Below are 21,374 nucleotides of genomic sequence, written 5' to 3' on the forward strand. Positions count from 1 at the left end.
CAGTCCTTTTTATTGCAGTCTGTGGAAGCACCATACTATTTCTGATAACAGCATTTCACTGCCAACACTAAGGCTTCAACTGCTAAAATGCACTGCCTAAATGCACAGAAAACAGAAACGAAAATTTCCATTCAACATGCGCATGCGCGAGTTTTCGAATCACAATTTTAACCAAACTAACCAATAACCTCACTTTCGATGGAACCATTGCACATGGCGGACGTTGCTCCTGCCAGGTTCCAAAATATTTATAGAAATCGGTCGAAATTAGTGTCGTTTAAAGAAAATATTGTTACGTATAGTCGTTATCTGACGTGATAGAGACGTAGTGCCTATAAGTTTGGGAAATAGTGTTCGTCTTACGTGGATGTACACGGATTTGTGATGTGTAATTCTATGAAGTGTGTGTAAATACGGTTTCCGAATGTCCTATATTCACGCTGGTAACCAGGCCGGATGGGATCGGATATCCCGTATAAGATGATTGCTGGAGCCGTTTGAAGAATCGGTCGTCATTTTATGACAATTTATTTAGAAGTTGTTTCCGTTTTTGTATACGTTAAATAACCTGGAGGATGATGGATTGGTCCAGACCCTTCTCTTAAGAAGGCATTCTTTAGGAAATCTGAATAATGTGAAAAATTGTGTAAGCTGGCCGAATGACCTTATGCAGTCGTGGCCATTAGAAGTAAAGAAGAAAGAAAGAAACCATAACCTACCTACTAAACAAAACCACAAAAGCATTGGTGGACAGAAAAATGAACTTGTTAGGAATACTAAACAAGAAATAGTTGTTTCCCGTTTTTATCACTAATCCATCGTTACCAAATTTAGTTAAAAAAAATATTTTTTCGTGTGAGAACTATAACTATACAATTTTATTAAAAACACAATGATATAAATGCAAAATTTAATAACATTCTAGAAAATGGGTACAGGTGGCGTCATCTGTCGCACACTAATGGAAACAACCTTTAAAATCATTACAGGTACCTACGTTCCGACCCCAAAGACGTGTGTGAAAAAGCTTGAAAAAGTTCTTCGATTTTTCTTGAAAAATGTCTCCATACTAACACTTAGTCTGACGTCTCGAATTATTTATTCCCACATATGCGCTTAATCGTTCACGATGAGTGTGTTGCGAGAAAAGCACGAAAATATCAATCGCCCGTTGCCTACAATAAAAAACAAACAGGTAATAACGCCAGAAGAAGTTTTAAGACTCCCGAAGATTACGGAAAGCTATTTGTGCGATCCGGACGCCAACATCTACGAGATAGATTTCACTAGATTCAAAATCCGAGACCTCGAAAGCGGAGCTATATTGTTCGAGATAGCGAAACCCGTTCACATAGAGGAATCCCTGGAAAAGACTTGTGATAATGACGAACCCATCGACCCCAACTCGGGTAGGTTTGTTAGGTACCAGTTCACTCCCCAATTTTTAAAATTGAAGACCGTCGGTGCCACGTGAGTCGTTTTAATTAACGGATCAAATAGATTTGTGTGAAATCTTGTTTTAGTGTTGAGTTTACTGTGGGTTCTCGACCTGTCAATAGATTCAGGATGATTGAAAGGCACTTCTTCAGAGATAAACTGTTGAAAACGTTCGACTTTGAATTTGGATTTTGTATTCCCTATTCCAGGAATACCTGCGAGCACATTTATGAATTTCCTAGCCTGCCTGCTGAATTGGGTAGGATATGGGAGGACTTTCATAGCCTCAAATGCAATTTTATATGTTTACAGTGAAAGAAATGATTGCTTCACCGTTTGAGACCCGCTCGGACAGTTTCTACTTTGTTGATGACTGTTTGATAATGCACAACAAAGCCGATTACGCTTACAATGGCGGAATGCAGACTTAACCCACTTTTTAGGGGACATTCAACTAAAGATTACACTTTAGGCAGACTTTTCATTACGGTATGTGATATACTGTTGTGAACTTTTGGCACAGGTACTTTCTACTTGTATTTGATATTAAACCCATCCTGTAATAACCGAAAAAGTCTGCCAAGTGTGCAAGTTTATTAATTTACACAGTTTCACGTGTGAAAGGCACAACAAACACAATTTAATAATTTTAAGGGCTTCGGAAATTTCTATAGTTCACGTTCCCGCTTTCAGGAAGAGGTATAATCAAAAAGAATCTCGTGTAGTTATTGGATAAGATGTACGCTTTTTGATATTACTATTATTCATTTACCTAAAGTACCAGTTCAGGTTGTAATAGGCAAGGCAAGTAGCTTAATTTTAAGCTGGGCATGGGATGCATTTAATTTATTGAAAATATTGTTTTCGAATAATAAATGTTCACTCAATGTGCTAGTGTATGAATTTATTTCTAGTTGTGTTCACTATTAATTACACTCTAGAACAATTCTCTAATTAGTTAGAATGGAGTGCCTCAGCGTAAGGGAAGGGTTGATGATAATCGATCCCTCGCTAGACTTTACTTAAAAAACTATGCTTGATTTGGGTCAGTATTAAAAGATTTCGGAATAAATCTATCGATTTGTTATTAATTAGGGAGCACCTAATTTTAAATATGTAGATCGATCGTTATTTTACACTTGTTTATATTTGTGAATTTTTTGGTTTTTAATAAATATTTATCTACAACACATTATTAAGGCACTGAATTTTATTTCTGCACTTTGGGTATGTTGAGAAGTTTGATCATTTAAGTTAAGCAAAAAAAAGCCTCTCTGGAACAAAACTGGGTCCACGAAAATTACAATAATCCAAATACATGATAAAAATGTATTTACCATTTTTCCGACAGTTTTTTTTTACACAAACAAAACTCAACAATGTGAAATTCTTTGGCACGATATTAGCATAAAATATGCAGAGGTAGACTACCCAAGCGAATGAAAATAACCAGCTTATGGTAAAGAAATAAATATCTTCCATTCTGCTTTATACAATAGAGCAATATCAAATAAAAAGGTTAATAATCCTTTTGGGAAAGCAAAAAATTAAAAAAAAACCTGTACAAAAAAGAAAAAACGATTATGTACATACATACACCATGAATTTTGGAAAAAAGTCAATACACCATTGCTTATTATATACAAAAAAAGTTGAGGATTAGTCCTCCAGCTCCAAATCTAGTTCAATGTCAACTAGATTCATCTGTTGCAAGGTATTTATCAACATGTACCTCGAAACGCACATGTACAACCGACGGAACCAGACCATCTGCGACTTGTGCTTCCTCATCGCTCTGTGAATGACTTTTCTTTGAGAAAAACCCTTCATGTACCTACAGAGATTTCGCTAGAAGCAGAAATTCACAAACTGCACAAACTTACCTGAACCTTGACAAAATTAATGACAATGGTAAGTCCAAAACCAGCCAATATTTTCTGAAAATATTCACAGATTCCAAAACGAAAACTCCGCAATCTAAAAAAAAAAAATCCTTGCATTGAGATTCCTTAAACATCAAGACTTGATTACTCTTTGGTAGCTGCCGATCTATCACTAAGTTTGCAACCGCGTAGTATATGCTACAATGATTCGGGTGCCCTGAAATTCCGTATCTGTCGAAGGTTACCAAATTCGTGATATCGAATGCCTCTACATAGTATAAAATATGTTTTGACACAAGCTCCAGCGGCCATCTCACGTCCATTGAATCAGGTAAGTTAGTATTATTATATACAAACACATTTTCTTGTTCCATACCTAACAACTTACAAGACTCAAAAAGTTCGTTGGTACGGATTTTGTCCATACCATAATTTTTGCCTGCAAGCAATTTGCTTGTCAATGTGAAATGAAGGGGAAATAACCTTACCGGAAGATAAACACAACAAATACACTGTACAATTTTGCTTCTGAGCGTAATGCATAAGAGTCGGTCCGAAGAACATAACTTCGTCATCTGGATGGGCGGTTACGAACAGTATTCTTCGAGCGTTCCGCATATCTCTTGTAAATGTAAACAGCTTCCATCGGGTAGCGGCCAAATATAACAGAATACATAACGCCACGTACAAGACGCAGGCGAGAATGAGGTGCTCCACTGTGTTTACGATATACTCTTCTATGCTCGCAACGAGCGAGTTCAAACCCTGACAAAATGTATTCACTGGAATTTGGATTATATCATAATAATAGGTCGTCTCATTCCAAGATTTGGAATCTTGGATCATCTCAAGTCAATTTTAAAAATAGCCCTGCCATACATTCGCCAATATTAATAGATTCGTTTTTTTAAGGTCATCACAAGAAACTCAATACATTGTAGGTTAGTATTTGATATTTAACACTGACTGATGATAATTTTTCTTTTTCACTGTCATTTTCATGTCAGTTCGATAGGCAATGTTGTCATGACCATCTGGCCAACTGACTCCTTTTTGTTTAGACTTGGTTTCCTCAATGCCCACTTAAAAATGTATGTGGATCTAAATACGGATCCAATTAATCCCATTAAAAGGATAATCAATAATAAACTGTTAAACACCAAGTTGAGCTCGACTGCTTTACCAAAGAAACTTGAAGTTTAGACGGCTACTTCACAAAGCATTGTATTACTTGCAAGTGGATTTTGCGTTCCATGCTGTATTAAACTTACTGAACAGTAACTAATATAAACAATTAATGTATTTTATTTTAAATGATGAAGGTTTTCTCTTATTGTCCAATTGTCTACCATTTGGCGAAAGCATTGGCAATTGTGTTTATCTGTCGAGATAACCGCTCTGATCTGTGGTCAATAACGGTTTATCAACAAGTGGTATTTTTTATTAAATACGTAAATAATACACGAAAATTTACGCTTCGTAAATGAATCATGTAATCTGATAGTATTATCAGGTTCGTATTGTATTATTTATATTAATATTGCGATTTCGTGGTAAAGTTTGGCATCGGATAGGTTATGTTATTGTAATGTTAAAACTAGAAAAAACGTTGGACAGGTCAAACGGGCGTGAAAATGTGATAAAAGTGGTGTATCTCGTTGCAGGATAGCTTCGTTACATTCCATATAAGTTAATAAATGCGGGGTACAAGATGTCTTCTAGACAAGAAAAGGCAAAATCAGGAAGCTTTGTAAGTACAAGAATATCATATATGTGTTTATCGTGAAGAATTTAGTATAACGTTGGAGGTGCATACTGCTAATATTCTTTAATGTTTTTTCAAAAAGAAGTATGCCTGAGGCACCCGGGTTACCTGGAGATTAGGTATATCATTATAACCTACCTATATTAAACTTTGGTTTGTTTTTATCTTACCCACCAAGAAAGTTCTTATCAATCTTTATCATTATTTGTTCTATATCGCGAGTAATGTAAGCAGCAAATTGGGTGTGTTCGTAATTGGAGCTCACTTATTACTAATTGGGCGTTAGTTGTGAGTTTTTTCATTAAGTGTTAAAAGTATGGATGAAAGAGACTCGAAAAAGAAGTCGAAATCCTTAGGAGTGTCGTTTCGGAAAAGAAGAAGGGAGACTCATTTAACCGTAAGTAACTTTTTGTGTATTATTGCAAAATAAAAGGAAAATTCAAAGTTTTGCATTTAAATTATGTGGCCTCGGGGGCCGTCTGAAGGATGAGCGCAGGTTCAAAAAATAAACGCCGCGATTTACATAAAGTGATGTCATTTAAAACCAGATTTTGTGTACCTATTCTACCACGTGCTGAAATAAAATCCAACTACATATTAATGCAGTGAATGATTCATTCGGAGTTTTGTGGAATGGTCGTCTAGGGTTTTCGCTCCGTTTGCAAACGTTCCTATCAAGCTTCAAATAAAAATAGCAATTTAAAACTTTCATCATTTGAATTTTTTAATTTGTTGTGATATCGCGATGTTCTTGCTTCAAGTGAAATTTGCGAAATACTCTGTTCTTGTAGCCACAGGATTTCTTTCGTGTTCTGTAAAACAAATATTTGTAAATGTAATCGTCGTGCTGTGATCGGTATCGAAATTTAATTGCTAAATAACATGGGTATAGTGCTTTCACAAATAAATCGTTGTGACTTATTCAAAGCGATAGTTGTCCTTTGTATAGAGGGCAGTAAAAGCATAATATGGGCATATGTTGGTTAGTTTCGTAAAATACCAAAGTTTATCAAAACTTCTTTTCAAATATTGCTGAAAATTTTATTGTTTCCATACAGGGTCGGGCTGATTTTAATCAAGGGATTTGAATCAGAATCCTGTTTTTTAAAATATTTTTTCATCAAGACCAACAAAAAAAGAACAGCGTAAAAATAAACTTGGGTGCATAGAAATATTCTTTTTCTAGGAACTATTCCTCTGGCCCAAAAAATAAACATGCTATTTGGAAGACAATTTAATATGCTTTAGAGTGCTGATCTTTTATGTGCGTAGCTACTGTTAAACAAATGAAACGCGTTCATGCAATAGATATAGTGACAGTAACAAACTTGTTATAGATTTACATTAATCGATTTGCAAATGGAATTTTTACATTATTCATTTTTATCCATTTGGAGAGCGTTTAATTGTGTCAGCTTGATACATACTACACCGCAAGTTATCACTTTAATCAAAAGTGGGCTCCTGTATGTGACACGCGCAGAAGTTCGGACAGTACGCTAACGGTATGAGCAAACTGCATCCTTTGCTAGACGCCCGAGAACAGGCAGAAAATGAATTACAACGGCTCGTGATCACCGCTTAAATTTAAAACATCTGTTTTTTTTCTTTTTCCGTGTTCCACCAGAACCGATGGGCCGTCGAATTTGGTTAGAATTATAGGTTGTAAAGAGACTTTAATTATCAGTAGTTCTAATGTGCCTTTTGAATTCGTTTATTTGCAGAAAACATCTCAGAATCGTAAAAAATGAAATTACAGGACTTTCGTTAGCTATAGATTCTCTCAAAACCGTTTATCCGTGAAAGCACTATATGCGATTGGTTCTACGAACGGCATGAGAGTCGTAGCCACTTTGCAAGACCGCCGTGTACGCGTTTCAATAAAACCGCGCATACTTTAAAACCACATGGGTAATGACATCATTTTTCGAACCTCCTTCTGTCCGCTTAACGCTCGATTATATCGAACGGTGTTTCGACGTTCGATTGTTTTTAATTGTTTCGTTGTTTTGTTCTCGACGGGCCTCGTCGATTATTTCGCGAAACGGCGAGTGTTTGAGTGCTGCGCGAAAATCGCGTGAGATTTTTGTTTTTAAAAATAACTCGATTTTCGAAATTTTTGACGAAAATAGTCCGAACGCCGTCGTTTTTCGAAGTATATATAATAATTGTGTCACTTGCCGAGTGTTTTTGGATCGGATGCCAAAGAGAGTCCGCAGTTTTTGTAGACAAGACCGAGTCGACAGTGTTTTGCGGTGGTTGTTGTTTTTTTTTCTTATGTCGGAAAATCCGCCCCTAAAGGATCATGTATAACTATGTAGGTAACACTGGGGGTTACTTTAACACGTTTTTAGACCATATTTCAATGTAACTTCGTTATTTATTAAGCTAACGTTGTGAAATAAATTAGATCGTAACTTCTGGATTCTTTCTGCGTCGGTTGTTGATGAACTGAAATTGACTTGCACTATACTCTGTATTGGGTTATTCATTATATTTTGACACACACATACAGGGTAAATTTTGGAAGATAGAAAAAAAAGTGTAAATACAAAAGTTTGAAGATTTTTGCTCTGCAAAGGTCGGAAAAAACAAACGACGATCGCAAGCTGTCAAAATAACAGGGACATATATATTTTTTAATGGGATGCTCTGTATACATTAGCTTAAATCGTCCTGATTTCAAAAACATACAGTTTATTGACATTTCATTTAGCCGTTTTTTAGCCATATTGTTTGAAAATGGTCAAGTCTGCCTTGATTGCGACCATATTATCTACGTTTGCAATTGTTTTAACAATTTTTGACAAGTAATCAAAACTGAAGATCGGCAGCGTTAATTAAATCACTTAAGATATTTCAAACGGGTTATGCTAAGGAAGACAAACGCCAAATAATAAAATTGTGTTATTCAAGAATACAAATACCAATAATTAATGCTAAACATTTTCCACACATCCTCCATTATCATTTGTTTTTTCTGACATTTGCATAAGATTATAGAGCAAAAATCTTCAAACTTTTGTATTTATACTTACACCGAAAACATTTTGCAACGAAACAATTGCCAACAAAGCTGCTTATGTGTTGGGCGGATGACTCTTCGCCCCTTTTGTATAACTAACAAATGCGATGTTTTTACTCCACAACTTTCTGAAATAGACTTTAATGGTAACAAGACTCCGCACGTCGAAACTAGCGGACGACGTAAATAAATCGAATAATGAACCCGTGCTATCGCAAAAGTTCAATTTCCGGTTTTAATTGCGACGATAGCATTTATTCAAAGCGCGGTCTAGCGATTATCGTGCCTAGTTTTAGAAAGGCCGCCCTTATAGTCCGGTCATGTTAGGTAAAAAAGTGGTCAACCTTGGAAATAAGCTGTCAAAGGTTATAAAAATCGGTTTTTCGCGAATATCCCGCTTTCTATTGCTCAAATGGGATTTGTAAAAGTTTTAGACTATAACATTCTCTACAACCTGTGCTTGAACTTTTTTTTCATATTATCAACCGTTTTTGCGGTAGACCGCCTGTGGCCTAATGCAGGGTCAAACGTGAGTTACGGTTATCAGTACGTTGTATAAAGTTAATTAAATACTTAATAAATACTTATCCCTATCCTTCTGTGCTATTTAAAAAAGAAAAAAAAACTGTTACCAGGGCATTGGAGAAAATTGCCAATTTGGATAAACTGGTGGGACTATTCCAACAAGAAAACTCCCCCGTACAAACGTTATTTGAAAATGGAGTGCGTATCGTGTTGGCATTATATGATGCTCCAAAATCTGAGTACAACATTGATCATTTTCACTACACGCAATTCATCAAATTAACTAAACTGAATAACAAGTGTAACAGCTCATCAACGCTAATAACGACAACAAGAAGAAGACGACGACGGAGAAAAAGAAGAAGATAACTATGTACCATTTACGATTTTATTATAATTAAAATCAACAAAAATTGTTTTAACATTTGAACTCGCATTTCACTAAATGTATAATGTGCTATATTTAATGATTAATAAATATATGTATAAAATATATTCCCGTACTGCCCTTTTAACTTAAAATATAACTGAAATATACATTCATACATAGTTAAATACTCATTTCCATTAAATGTAAATAATTAATGATTAGTAGATAAACAATGGGTATTGTTTAATAATTATAATTGTTTAGTAAATAACCGTAACTGACGCTTGACTTTGCATTAGGTCATATACCGCAAAAACGGTTGATCATTTGAAAAAAAGTTCAAACGAAAGTTGTAAAGAATTTTATACTCTACAACTTTTATAATAGGTGCAAATCTGATTTAAGCTATAGAAAGCGAAATATTCGCGAAAAACCGACTTCTATGACCTTTGTCCTTCAATATTTTAAAACGCGGATACGATAACACTTGTGGCTTTTGACACAACATTTAGAACGACAAAATAATGGTGTATACCGATTTAAAACTTATTATCTTTCATTCCGAGGTGAAACCCCTAATATGACTGGGCTATAACGTCACAATCGTACAACGGTCAGTTTTAACGTAATCCCGACTAACGGGCCCCTCGGGACAAAAAAATTACCGAGTTCCTTTTTTGATTTGCTGCCCGTCCCGTGTAAAGGCTTCGCAGATAAGGTCAACTAATATTTTGTTTGTGTTAAGCCGGGATTTGTATCTGCGCTAGCAAAAAGCGCCAAACTCGGTCAAAACCGTAGACGAACCTTGACATTATAATAAAATATAACCGATGATCTCAACAGGCGATGCTCAAAAGGATCACTAATCATAATACGACTCAAATAAATAAATATTCGCTATACGGAAAAATACGAGATTTTCAAAAAAATTAGCTTTTGGAATATGTATAATTTCGAAAATACAAAAAAACTTATATTTATTTATGTATATTTATATTGCGCACAATTTAAAAAACAAAACGCTAAACATTTGATCAAAATTAAAAATGTATTAAACATGTGCATGATAATATTTAAAATAACACGTTATAGATGTAAAACAAAGGGGCCGTCATTATAAATTTTTCTATTGACTTAGACTAGAAAGTCCTATTTTTTAGTTTCAGGCACATGCACTATTAATGTGACAAATTTTCTTTCTGCCTGATCTGATTTTTTAAATCATATCTAATTAATTGCCTGGAAATTATTAAGAATGTTTAGGTGTGATTTTTCACCCCTTCTTGCTTGCTTTATACAGTCCATATAGGATATATAGTACTAATTTGTTTTGAACGTAATTCTTAATAAATCCATGTTTTAAAGTGACTAAAGTAGATCTATATAGTACTAATTTGTTTTGAACGTTATCCTTAAGAAATCAATGTTTTAAAGTGACTGAAGTAGTAATTTATAAACATATTGATGTTAAAATATCTGCAGACGTACCTGAAATGTTATATTAAATTGTAGAAAAGAGACGATTTATCACTGTGCATTTTGAAACACTTTTTTTTTCAAGTGTAGGCAAATCGGACATCACAAACGCACAATAATTTGTTATAAAATAGATTTTATTGTTAAATAACAATAGATAACACTCTCCAATTGCAATGCCTTTGGATTCAGATCGGGGCTTCTGGGTGGCAGATCTAGTTTAAACTTCTTCTCCAACACAAGGGATGAATGGGACCAAAATGTCTGTTATGTACCTATGTGCAGTAAGCGGTCCTATATCTACAAATATATTCAAACACCCAAACTTGTTCACGTCTGAATCGAATGAATTATTTATAATTATAGTTTATGTTACGATTTTTCTGTTTATTATGCACAAAAATAAAGAGAAAATTCATTTATTTGATATAAAGTTGTGATAAATATAATAACAATACTCATTTTTGATTTTTTTTAATGAATTTTAATTACTTATATTATAGTACCTTCTTAGCTATGGCACCCTTTGGTTAGTAACTCTTAATAATAAAATTTGCACGAATTTTAAGTCGTGGTAAAGTAGTCAATGAAATAAAACCTCTAAATTCACAGACCTTCCAATAAACAGACTTTACAGTAAAACCAGACCAAATAGACTAAACATTTAAATTATCTGTCATTTTTAAAAAATAGATGCAATAAAACATTTATGTAACCATTGGATAGGTGACTCAAGATCGCTTAAATTAGGATAGTTTTAAAGAATTTTATGAGAAACTTAAATATTGTAAATCGTAAAAATATAAAAAGGTGGATTTTCTATCTCTGTAAAGCCCGAAATATGCCAAACATGCTCTTGGGTACATTATTAAAACACTTCTTTAAGAAGAATACGATGACGTAAAGGGAAACATATTTTTTTTCATTTGCTTTGGAAATTCACCATAGATTTTATTCATTTTTATTATTAAATGGAGCATAAAAAATGCCTCCGAATGATGCATTACGCGATACATTTATCATCATCGTTAGGGTCCCAAAGCAATTTTTTCTTATAATGGGACATTTAAAAAGCAAAATAAATTTAAAAAAATTGGCAGTCCAATGATTGCTATAAACATTGACAGATTGATAGTTTACATCTCCTTTACAGTACATAACCTAATTAGGTCCGTGACCTTTTAATTTATTTAAAAAATGCAAAGAAATTAAAAAATAATAATTAAAAAAACCATTAGAATCTCCGAGTGTGACGAAGATCGTAACCTATAAACGAGTCGTCGACGGTCAAAGAATATTAATTAGTTTATCCTCTCCCGTTTCAGTTGGAATCATGGTTCAAGCCGAGCGGCACTCGAAGGCCGACAAGTCAGAGGCCAAACTCGACGGTGGGCCCCCGGCCCAATTCGGAAACCGACATGGACCAGCAGGACGACGAAGATTACGTGAAAATGATCGCGACCATGTCCGAGAAAGACGTCAACGTTAAGATCGAAGAGATGCTGGTAACGTACATTTTAGCACAATCAAAATTGACGGCGTGGTCACCCTATCACGACAATTAGAAAAATCAAACGAACAACAATTTGTACAAGTGGTGTTTTCCGAACTAGATCACTGGATAGTAAGATAACGATTTTACAATTCAGTAAAGACTTTTTGTCAACCTGCCCTAGCAATTTCATTCTGTGTTTTTGTTATTAAAGTCCTTATGATGCTCCAGAGAGTGGTCAAGAAGCCCTTATTTTAGAGGAGTTAGAAAAGTGGAAAGGAGATATGACGCCCTGGCAAAACATTTAAATATCAAGTGTAGAAGAACCACACAATCAATGTTCACAAGCCAGTGTAAAGCGAAAGTTTGTTTCATGAATTTCTCCCTGCAGATAAGTTTGTTTCATGAATTTCTCCCTGTAGATAAGAGAGCTTACTTTTTTTGCATAGACTGTGGTCTTGTCACTTGTTTTAGGGAATTCGTCCTATTTTTAGTATAGTCTCAATCGGCATCTTACTTTATTACGCAGCCTGTGAACTTTCCACAAGTTAGTCAAAATGGGCCACTTGTTTTAGGACATTCATTCTATAGGTAAGATAGTCTAAATCGGCATCCTATTTTATTACACGGGTTTGTAAGCTTCCATAAGTTTGTCGAAATCGGCCATTTGCCTAATAAAATTTTTCCTATAAGTGAGATGGTCTAAATTGGCGTCTTGCTTTGTTACAGACTCTGCGAATTTGTCATAACCTGTCTAAGGAAATTCCTCCTATTGGTTGGATAGTTTAAATCGGCATCTTATTTTATTACACAGGCTTGTGAACTTTCCACAAGTTGGTTAAAATCGGCCACTTGTTTTAGGAAATTTGTCCTATAGATAATCGGCATCTTATTTTATTACACGGGTTTGTGAGGTGTCCACAAGTTTTTCGAAATCAGCCACTTTCCTCATGAAATTTTTCTTATAAGTGAAATAGTCTAAATTGGCATCTTGCTTTATTAGTAATTCTGTGAATTTATCATAAGTTGGTCTAAATCTGTCACTTGTCTTACGAAATTTCTCCTATTGGTTGGACAGTTTAAATCGGAATCTTATTTTGTTACACAGGCTTGTGAGCTTTCCACAAGTTGGTTAAAATCGGCCACTTGTTTTAGGAAATTCATCCTATAGATAAGATAGTCTAAATCGGCATCTTATTTTATTACACGGGTTTCCACAAGTTTTTCGAAATCGGCCACTTGCCTCAAGAATTTTTCCTATAAGTGAGATAGTCTAAATTGACATCTTGCTTTATTACAGAGTTGTGAATTTTTCCTAACTTAGCTCAAATCGGCCACATGAGTGACGTAAATTTTCCTGTCAATAAGATCATCATCTAAAGCGGCCATTTGTCTGATGAAGTTCTTACTATAAGTAAGATACTCTAAATCAACATCTTAATTTATTACACCAGTTGATCTAGATGGGTCACTTGCCTCAGGATATTCTTTTTGCAAGTAAAGATAGTCTAAATCTGCGTCTCATCTTATTATGTAGACTGTAAATTTGTCATAAGCAGGTCTAAATCAATCACCTCATGAAATTCTTCCTATAAGAAGGGTACTTACTTTATTACACTTTGAACTTGTCACTTGTTTAAATCGGCTTTATTACCCAGGCGCACTCGTAGCATTAACCAAAATTATTTGAATTTTTCTCAGCTTGAAGATAGTACCCTTTTCCTTCTTGTCCCCTTATCACGTCCTCTCTTTCTAGTCTTACAGAAGAGATCGTAAACCCTTTAAAATGTGTGTTCCCTCTTTTTTATAACCTCCGAGGTGCTTATCTCGTTCACAGTTCATCTTACCTATTTGCAGAGCGACATGAATTTGAACGACGACAAAAAGAAACCGCTAAGGGACATGCCCTTAGATCAGAAAAAGAACATGCTCGTTATGCAGAAAAAAAACAAGAGCCAACAGGACACCGGTAATCGAATCAGTACCTCGAGCAGCACTTGCGCAGCGACATCCAGCTGAACAAGCTGCTGTCGTGCATTGAAAGCTTGAGGGTTGCGCTCGCGAACAACCCGCTGTGGTGGGTGGAAAAATTCGGCAGCCAAGGCATGAAATTAATCATGAAAGTGCTCGAAGTAGGCCTCAAACAGTAAGTTGGGTTGGATTCTAGTAGATGCCAGATGTCCTTTGGTGATTGTGTATGAACTTAAAAACAATTGCTTTAATATGTGTGGACGAAATCATTTAACTCGATTGTAATCTTGACATCAAGCGGAATCAAGATCAAGGTACAATTAGCTGTTATGCTTGCAAAGTATAGAGTTCGCGGCCTTTATTTGGCGATTTATTTAAAATTTATGTAACTGACATACCTCGATTTACGAAAATAAGGTTTTCCTATGACGAAAGCTTCGTCGTAATGGTTATACCACAGGAAACTGTGCTAGGGCCTCTATCATTTAATTCATCTATAAATGATAATAAAATAAAGTGTTTTTTTATACTTTTTAATTATTCCTTGGTATAAGCAACACTAAATATGTAATAATAATATATAATAAATAGATAACTATTTTTTTGCGAAATTTTCACTTATCAAAAGTTTCCATGCTTAATCCAACTAACTCAAAAAAATCATTAAAAAAAACATTTATTTTCATTATTAAGACTAAACACTATATAGGTTATTTATAATAATAATAATAATAAATAAATAATTATTTTTTACGACATTTGCACTAGAGAATCAATACTGAATCATTTAGAATACAAATTATAATAAGTTTCCATGTTTATTTTCAACTAACGCAAAAAATCATATCACACATTTATTTCGATTAGTATGACCAAATGCTATAGAGCTTCATTTGTAATATATATAATAATATTTAATATATAATAATAATAATAATAATAATAAAAAATAATAATTTTTATACATCTGCACTGTGGAAACGAGACTGAATAATTTAGAACACAAATTTATATATATATATATATATATATATATATATATATATATATATATATATATATATATATATATATATATATATATATATATATATATATATATATATGAGTGTTCGAAGTGTTTTCGGAGCGCGAGCATTGAAGATGCCAAGTGAGATTTTGGCGAAACGTCTGCAAGATCCAGTCGGAGTTCAACAAGCGAACGGATGATATCCCGGAATATAGTGTCATCATCATATATATATATATATATATATATATATATATATATATATATATATATATATATATATATATATATATATGATGATGATGACACTATATTCCGGGATATCATCCGTTCGCTTGTTGAACTCCGACTGGAATCCTGCAGACGTTTCGCCAAAATCTCACTTGGCGTCTTCAATGCTCGCGCTCCGAAAACACTTCGAACACACACACACACACACACACACACACACACACACACACACACACACACACACACACACACACACACACACACACACACACACACACACACACACACACACACACACACACACACACACACACACACACACACACACACACACACACACACACACACACACACACACACACACACACACACACACACACACACACACACACACACACACACACACACACACACACACACACACACACACACACACACACACACACACACACACACACACACACACACACACACACACACACACACACACACACACACACACACACACACACACACACACACACACACACACACACACACACACACACACACACACACACACACACACACACACACACACACACACACACACACACACACACACACACACACACACACACACACACACACACACACACACACACACACACACACACACACACACACACACACACACACACACACACACACACACACACACACACACACACACACACACACACACACACACACACACACACACACACACACACACACACACACACACACACACACACACACACACACACACACACACACACACACACACACACACACACACACACACACACACACACACACACACACACACACACACACACACACACACACACACACACACACACACACACACACACACACACACACACACACACACACACACACACACACACACACACACACACACACACACACACACACACACACACACACACACACACACACACACACACACACACACACACACACACACACACACACACACACACACACACACACACACACACACACACACACACACACACACACACACACACACACACACACACACACACACACACACACACACACACACACACACACACACACACACACACACACACACACACACACACACACACACACACACACACACACACACACACACACACACACACACACACACACACACACACACACACACACACACACACACACACACACACACACACACACACACACACACACACACACACACACACACACACACACACACACACACACACACACACACACACACACACACACACACACACACACACACACACACACACACACACACACACACACACACACACACACACACACACACACACACACACACACACACACACACACACACACACACACACACACACACACACACACACACACACACACACACACACACACACACACACACACACACACACACACACACACACACACACACACACACACACACACACACACACACACACACACACACACACACACACACACACACACACACACACACACACACACACACACATATATATATATATATATATATATATATATATATATATATATATATATATATTCACGTATTGATTCACGGATGGAAAAATGTGATGACACTATATTCCGGGATATCATCCGTTCGCTCGTTGAACTCCGACTGGAATCCTGCAGTAAAACCAAATACTATATAGCTTGGTCTATAAAATATATAATATTTTATATATTGTAATAATGAATAAATAACAATTTTTATTCGATATTTGCACTGTATAATCAAGACTAAATAATTTAGAACGCAAAGTATAAAAAGTATGCATACAAAAAAATAATAAACTAAAAAAATACTATCTAGCTTCTTCTATAATTAATAGGTGGGCAACGTTGCCAAAATATAGATAAAATAAACGTCTTCAATAAATAGCAATAAAACGCTCCTATAAAACAACTAACGCCATCTATTGCCGAATGTATGATTTTGATCTTTACAGCACATTTCCCGCCAAAATGTTGGTAAGTTTTATTAACAGCTCCCAGTTCTTAATGCACGCGTGCGCATATTTTTAAACCGTATTGATTTGAAAAAAAATATCCAAGACGTTTGATAAACATTTTATTTCTTTAATTAAATTTTGTTTAGAGCTTTCGTTTAAATATATAGGATGAATCACAGTGGTTGCCAGTTTGGACATTAGTAGTAGCGTATTACACAATGAACTTGTTTACATAAAACTATTGCACGTGACATTCGTACTATCTAGCCAAATTTTCATATTTCTCCGAATTGAAATATGGTTGTAATAAAAATTTGATGGGTTATGTTTGGACGAAATAATACCAAAAATAATTGATTTCTCGAAAAATATTACACATAAATTGATAACGAAATGAAAATTCTAATAATATACAATATCGCATCTCTGAAAATATGTATATGTACAGGGTGAGTCAAACGATAGAGTAAACTTCATTATGTCGTTGGTCTCAAGACTTATGAAAAAATGGTAAATACGAAAGTTGTCAAGATTATGATTATGATTAAAATTATTTCTAAGTGTACAGGATGGCTCGAAAAAGTGCGACGAATAAAACATACTTTTTTCTTTAAAATTTCTTAGTAATATTAATAAACGGTGTTCAAAATAAACGGATATATATGTCTATGTCTATTAATAAAAAAAGATTTTTGAAAGGACTTCAAAAGAAAATTTTAAAATAAGCAGTTCCGTTTAAAAAATAAGTGTATGTTTTATGAGTCACCCTTTTTTGAGCCACCCTGTATATTTTAATATAATTATTTATAATGTGTAACCTAACAATACTACAACTTTCATACTTGCTATTTTCTCAGAACTTAACTTCACTCTATCGTTGAATCACCCTGTACATTTGTGGATTCCTTCTTTATTATTATGTGCAATTTTCATTAAAAAAAAAATATCGTCGCTGATAGAAATCCACACTTTTCTAGCAAGTACTTCATTCGTCAATTTTTAGTTGTTTCTTCGGACATGTTACGAACTTTGATCGCTTTAAATCATTTTCATGGCCAAATTAACACTAGACAAGAAAAGTTTTCTTCCGTTTAGACTATTTTTTGTTCTGGAAAGGTTATAATAGGTTTAAATTTTAAATATAAATTTAAGCGTAGAGACAGACCAAAAAATTTTCTTAATAGTTTTAGAATTAAATTTACACAATTATTTAGAAAGAAGTAATTGTAATTTTGGGTGATAGATATCTTTGTGCGTTAAATTTTGGCTACAAATGTGTCCAATTACAAATTTTACCACTATTTAAATGAAATACCAATGAAAAGGAAATATAAAAAAAATCTAATATAAAATTTTAACTTTAGTAAATATTTTTGTTTTATGATTGCCTAATACTGATTAATGTTTTTTTTGAAATATTTACATAAATAAGTTGACCTTTTAAAAAAGTAAAAAAATAAAACCGTGGCATTTGGGGATAGAAAAGAAGATCAAAAGTTTTTGCGTTTTTAAGAACACATCCTAAATGTATTTATAACATATGCATATACAGAGCATACGAAAAAATGTTTGTACTATACGGAAGAAAATTTTTTTTTAATGTTTTCGTAACATTTTTCCATTTTTTACTAGGTATTTTTTTTTTCAACTTCAAAGCAATTTTTTTTTATTTTAGAATTTTTTCCACAAAATTATCTTAAAACAGACATAGTTGCCATATGGCAGACACTGTATTATATAGGATGTTCCAATTACTAAGTCATGGGCCACTATTGCTATCTCGATAACTACAAGAACCACAAGGTTGTCAAATGAGATAAAATGTACATTTTTTGGGGCATATCAAAAATCTGATTTCACATTAAGAACAAAAATATTTTTTTGTATTATTGACGTTCTTCAACTTTTTATTTTTTAATTTGATCAACTTTTTAGTTCTTATGGGACACTCTGTATTATTAGGCTCAACTTCCGTTTAGCTGAGATCAGTTATGGAAAAAATATTTATATAATAATAATAATAATAATATTTATTTGAATCAATTAAAGTATACTATTTAACAACTTATTGTAATGTAAACATTAAATAAATATTATTACAAAAAAACACTTATATTCACTTATATATTTAGCACTTAGTATGATTTTGTAGTAGTACATATTTACGATTTATCCTGTTGTAGTAGCATTTCGATGCCTTTATTAACAGAAAATAAAGTTTTTTTGTGGAAATGCTTTTTAATAATTGATTAGGTTTCATTGGATTGGATGTTTTTTCGCAATTTTATTGTTTATGCGGATATTTAGAATGTAAAATTATTTAAACTTTCTGTGCAACTGAAATGATTTTGAAATAAGAATGTAGTGCATTTAAAAAAAAAATCGTTATATTCGGTAATGTAATTGGTTTCAGCTAAAAAAATTCCTACATTTCTAAATAATAGAAATATTATTACTCCAATAAAAAATGTTATCCTCTAAGTGAGCGCAGAAGGACATACACGTTTTGCTGCAGGAAAAAATTTAAATATAAAAATGCTCAGTTTGTTGTAGAGTTTTTAGGAAAACGTCCAGAACATGCAAAAAGTATAAAAGAATAATGAAATAAATAAATAAATAAATGTATTTTTTTAATGGCCCAATAGCTAAATTTGTCAATTTTAAATAAAAATCTACTGGCTTTTTCAAAAATGTTCAAATGTTCAAATATTTGAGTGATGAGCGATTGTCAAAGACTCATTTTTGTTGAACACCCTGTGTAGTTTTTTACTGTTTTATAAAAAAATATGCTTTTGTAATAAAATTGAAAGCTCCTTCTTTCCAAAAAATTCAAGACGAAAAATTTAGATGACATTTAAGCGAAGTTATACGCATATAAAAAAAAATAGGTTTTTGTAAAACGATCTGTATTTTTGGGTTGACCTGTATATGATTTTTCTGTGCACAGCAAGGACGTGAAGCTGCAACACGAATGCTTGAAGTGTCTAGAGAAGTTCATGAACAACACGACCGGCATAAAATTGTTCTTCCTCAGCGACAAAGGTCACGTGACGGTGGCTAGATGTTTGGACCACGAAAAACCGAACGTGATGATTCAGGCACTGAAGGTAAGAGGGCGCTCGTGTCTTGTACGGTGTGACGTTTGATCTGTTTCATTTTTCTACGCAGATTTTGGCGCCGGTTTGTTTTCTGCAAGAAGGCAACGAAGACGGGGCCAGAAAAGTGCTTTTGGCCGTGACGAAGGTCGCCGAAGAGCAGGACAGAGAAAGATTTCTACCGATAGTCAAAGGCATAACCAAGACGAACAACGCGGATCTACAGGTGAGCAGAATAACATAAATAACATTCGCATGGATTTTTTTGTAGAATGCAATGGGGTAGATAATTTTTGTTATATATTTACTATTTTTGAAAAACAAGTGAATGGTAATTTTCAAGAATCAAGTAATTATTAATGCAACTTTTTGGACCTCCCTCGTATGTCCGCATTCCTTAAACTTTTAGAAGAGGTGAAATAATATTCGCATGGATTTTTTTAGTAGAATGCAATGAGGTAGATAATTTTTGTTATATATTTGCTATTTTTGAAAAACCAGTGAATGATTAATTTTCAAAAATCAAGTAATAATTAATGGAACTAACGACTTTTTGGACCCCTTCGTATTTCCGTATTCCTTAAACTTTTAGTAGAAAAGGTTAAATAACATTCGCATGGAATTTTTTAGTAGAGTGCAATGGGGTAGATAATTTTTGTTATGTATTTATTATTTTTGAAAAACCAGTGAATGGTAATTTTCAAAAGTCAAATAATAATTAATGTAACTAACGACTTTTTGGACTTCCCTCGTGTCTCCGTATTCCTTAAACATTTAGAAAAGGTCAATAACATTCGCATGGATTTTTTTAGTAGAATGCAACGGGGTAGATAATTTTTGTTATATATTGACTATTTTTGAGAAACCAATAAATTATAATTTTCTAAAATTAAGTAATAATAAATGCATCTAAAGATGCTGTTGACGACTTGTTGAACCCTCCTCGCATCTCCGTTTTCCTTAAATTTCTAGAAACGATAAAATAACGTTCTTATGGATTTTTTTAGTAGAATACTATGGGTAGATAAATTTGGATTTACT

At 34.1% G+C, this 21,374-nt stretch overlaps 3 protein-coding genes across 3 annotated transcripts in view; 2 read left to right on the forward strand and 1 right to left on the reverse strand.

The window, feature by feature from the left end:
* The first annotated feature begins 206 nt into the window (after positions 1–206).
* On the forward strand, positions 207–2,647 carry LOC132706563 (protein unc-119 homolog). The gene is made up of 3 exons (XM_060677946.1): positions 207–1,470; positions 1,524–1,696; positions 1,750–2,647. Exons 1-3 carry the CDS (start codon positions 1,130–1,132, stop codon positions 1,866–1,868), a joined length of 633 nt encoding a protein of 210 aa, XP_060533929.1. The 5' UTR covers positions 207–1,129; the 3' UTR covers positions 1,869–2,647.
* Positions 2,648–2,752: 105 nt separating this feature from the next.
* Positions 2,753–4,275, reverse strand: LOC132706562 (N-acetylglucosaminyl-phosphatidylinositol de-N-acetylase). The gene is made up of 4 exons (XM_060677945.1): positions 3,809–4,275; positions 3,469–3,759; positions 3,321–3,414; positions 2,753–3,271 (listed from the first exon to the last, which is right to left on the reverse strand). The coding sequence occupies exons 1-4, from the start codon at positions 4,164–4,166 to the stop codon at positions 3,097–3,099; spliced, it is 918 nt and encodes a 305-aa protein (XP_060533928.1). The 5' UTR covers positions 4,167–4,275; the 3' UTR covers positions 2,753–3,096.
* A 1,070-nt stretch (positions 4,276–5,345) lies between these two features.
* The window catches only part of LOC132705941 (protein diaphanous-like), a 45,599-nt gene continuing 29,570 nt past the window's right edge, over positions 5,346–21,374 (forward strand). The window contains 6 exon segments of the mRNA XM_060676920.1: positions 5,346–5,482; positions 11,807–11,986; positions 13,831–13,948; positions 13,951–14,119; positions 20,186–20,345; positions 20,407–20,559. Of these exon segments, the coding sequence (XP_060532903.1) occupies positions 5,402–5,482; positions 11,807–11,986; positions 13,831–13,948; positions 13,951–14,119; positions 20,186–20,345; positions 20,407–20,559 (861 nt within the window). The 5' untranslated portion in view covers positions 5,346–5,401.

Source organism: Cylas formicarius, unplaced genomic scaffold, assembly GCF_029955315.1.
Source record: "Cylas formicarius isolate icCylForm1 unplaced genomic scaffold, icCylForm1.1 PGA_scaffold_8__14_contigs__length_24414737, whole genome shotgun sequence".
NCBI classification, from domain to species: Eukaryota; Metazoa; Arthropoda; class Insecta; order Coleoptera; family Brentidae; genus Cylas; species Cylas formicarius.

Coding starts and splice junctions, on each gene's coding strand:
- LOC132706563 (XM_060677946.1), top strand. CDS start 1,130: ATGAGTGTGTTGCGAGAAAAGCACGAAAATATCAATCGCCCGTTGCCT. Junction 1,471..1,523: donor TTGAAGACCGTCGGTGCCAC/GTGAGTCGTTTT, acceptor ATCTTGTTTTAG/TGTTGAGTTTACTGTGGGTT. Junction 1,697..1,749: donor TAGCCTGCCTGCTGAATTGG/GTAGGATATGGG, acceptor ATATGTTTACAG/TGAAAGAAATGATTGCTTCA.
- LOC132706562 (XM_060677945.1), bottom strand. CDS start 4,166: ATGATCCAAGATTCCAAATCTTGGAATGAGACGACCTATTATTATGAT. Junction 3,760..3,808: donor TTTGTTGTGTTTATCTTCCG/GTAAGGTTATTT, acceptor AATTGCTTGCAG/GCAAAAATTATGGTATGGAC. Junction 3,415..3,468: donor AGATCGGCAGCTACCAAAGA/GTAATCAAGTCT, acceptor TTTTTTTTTTAG/ATTGCGGAGTTTTCGTTTTG.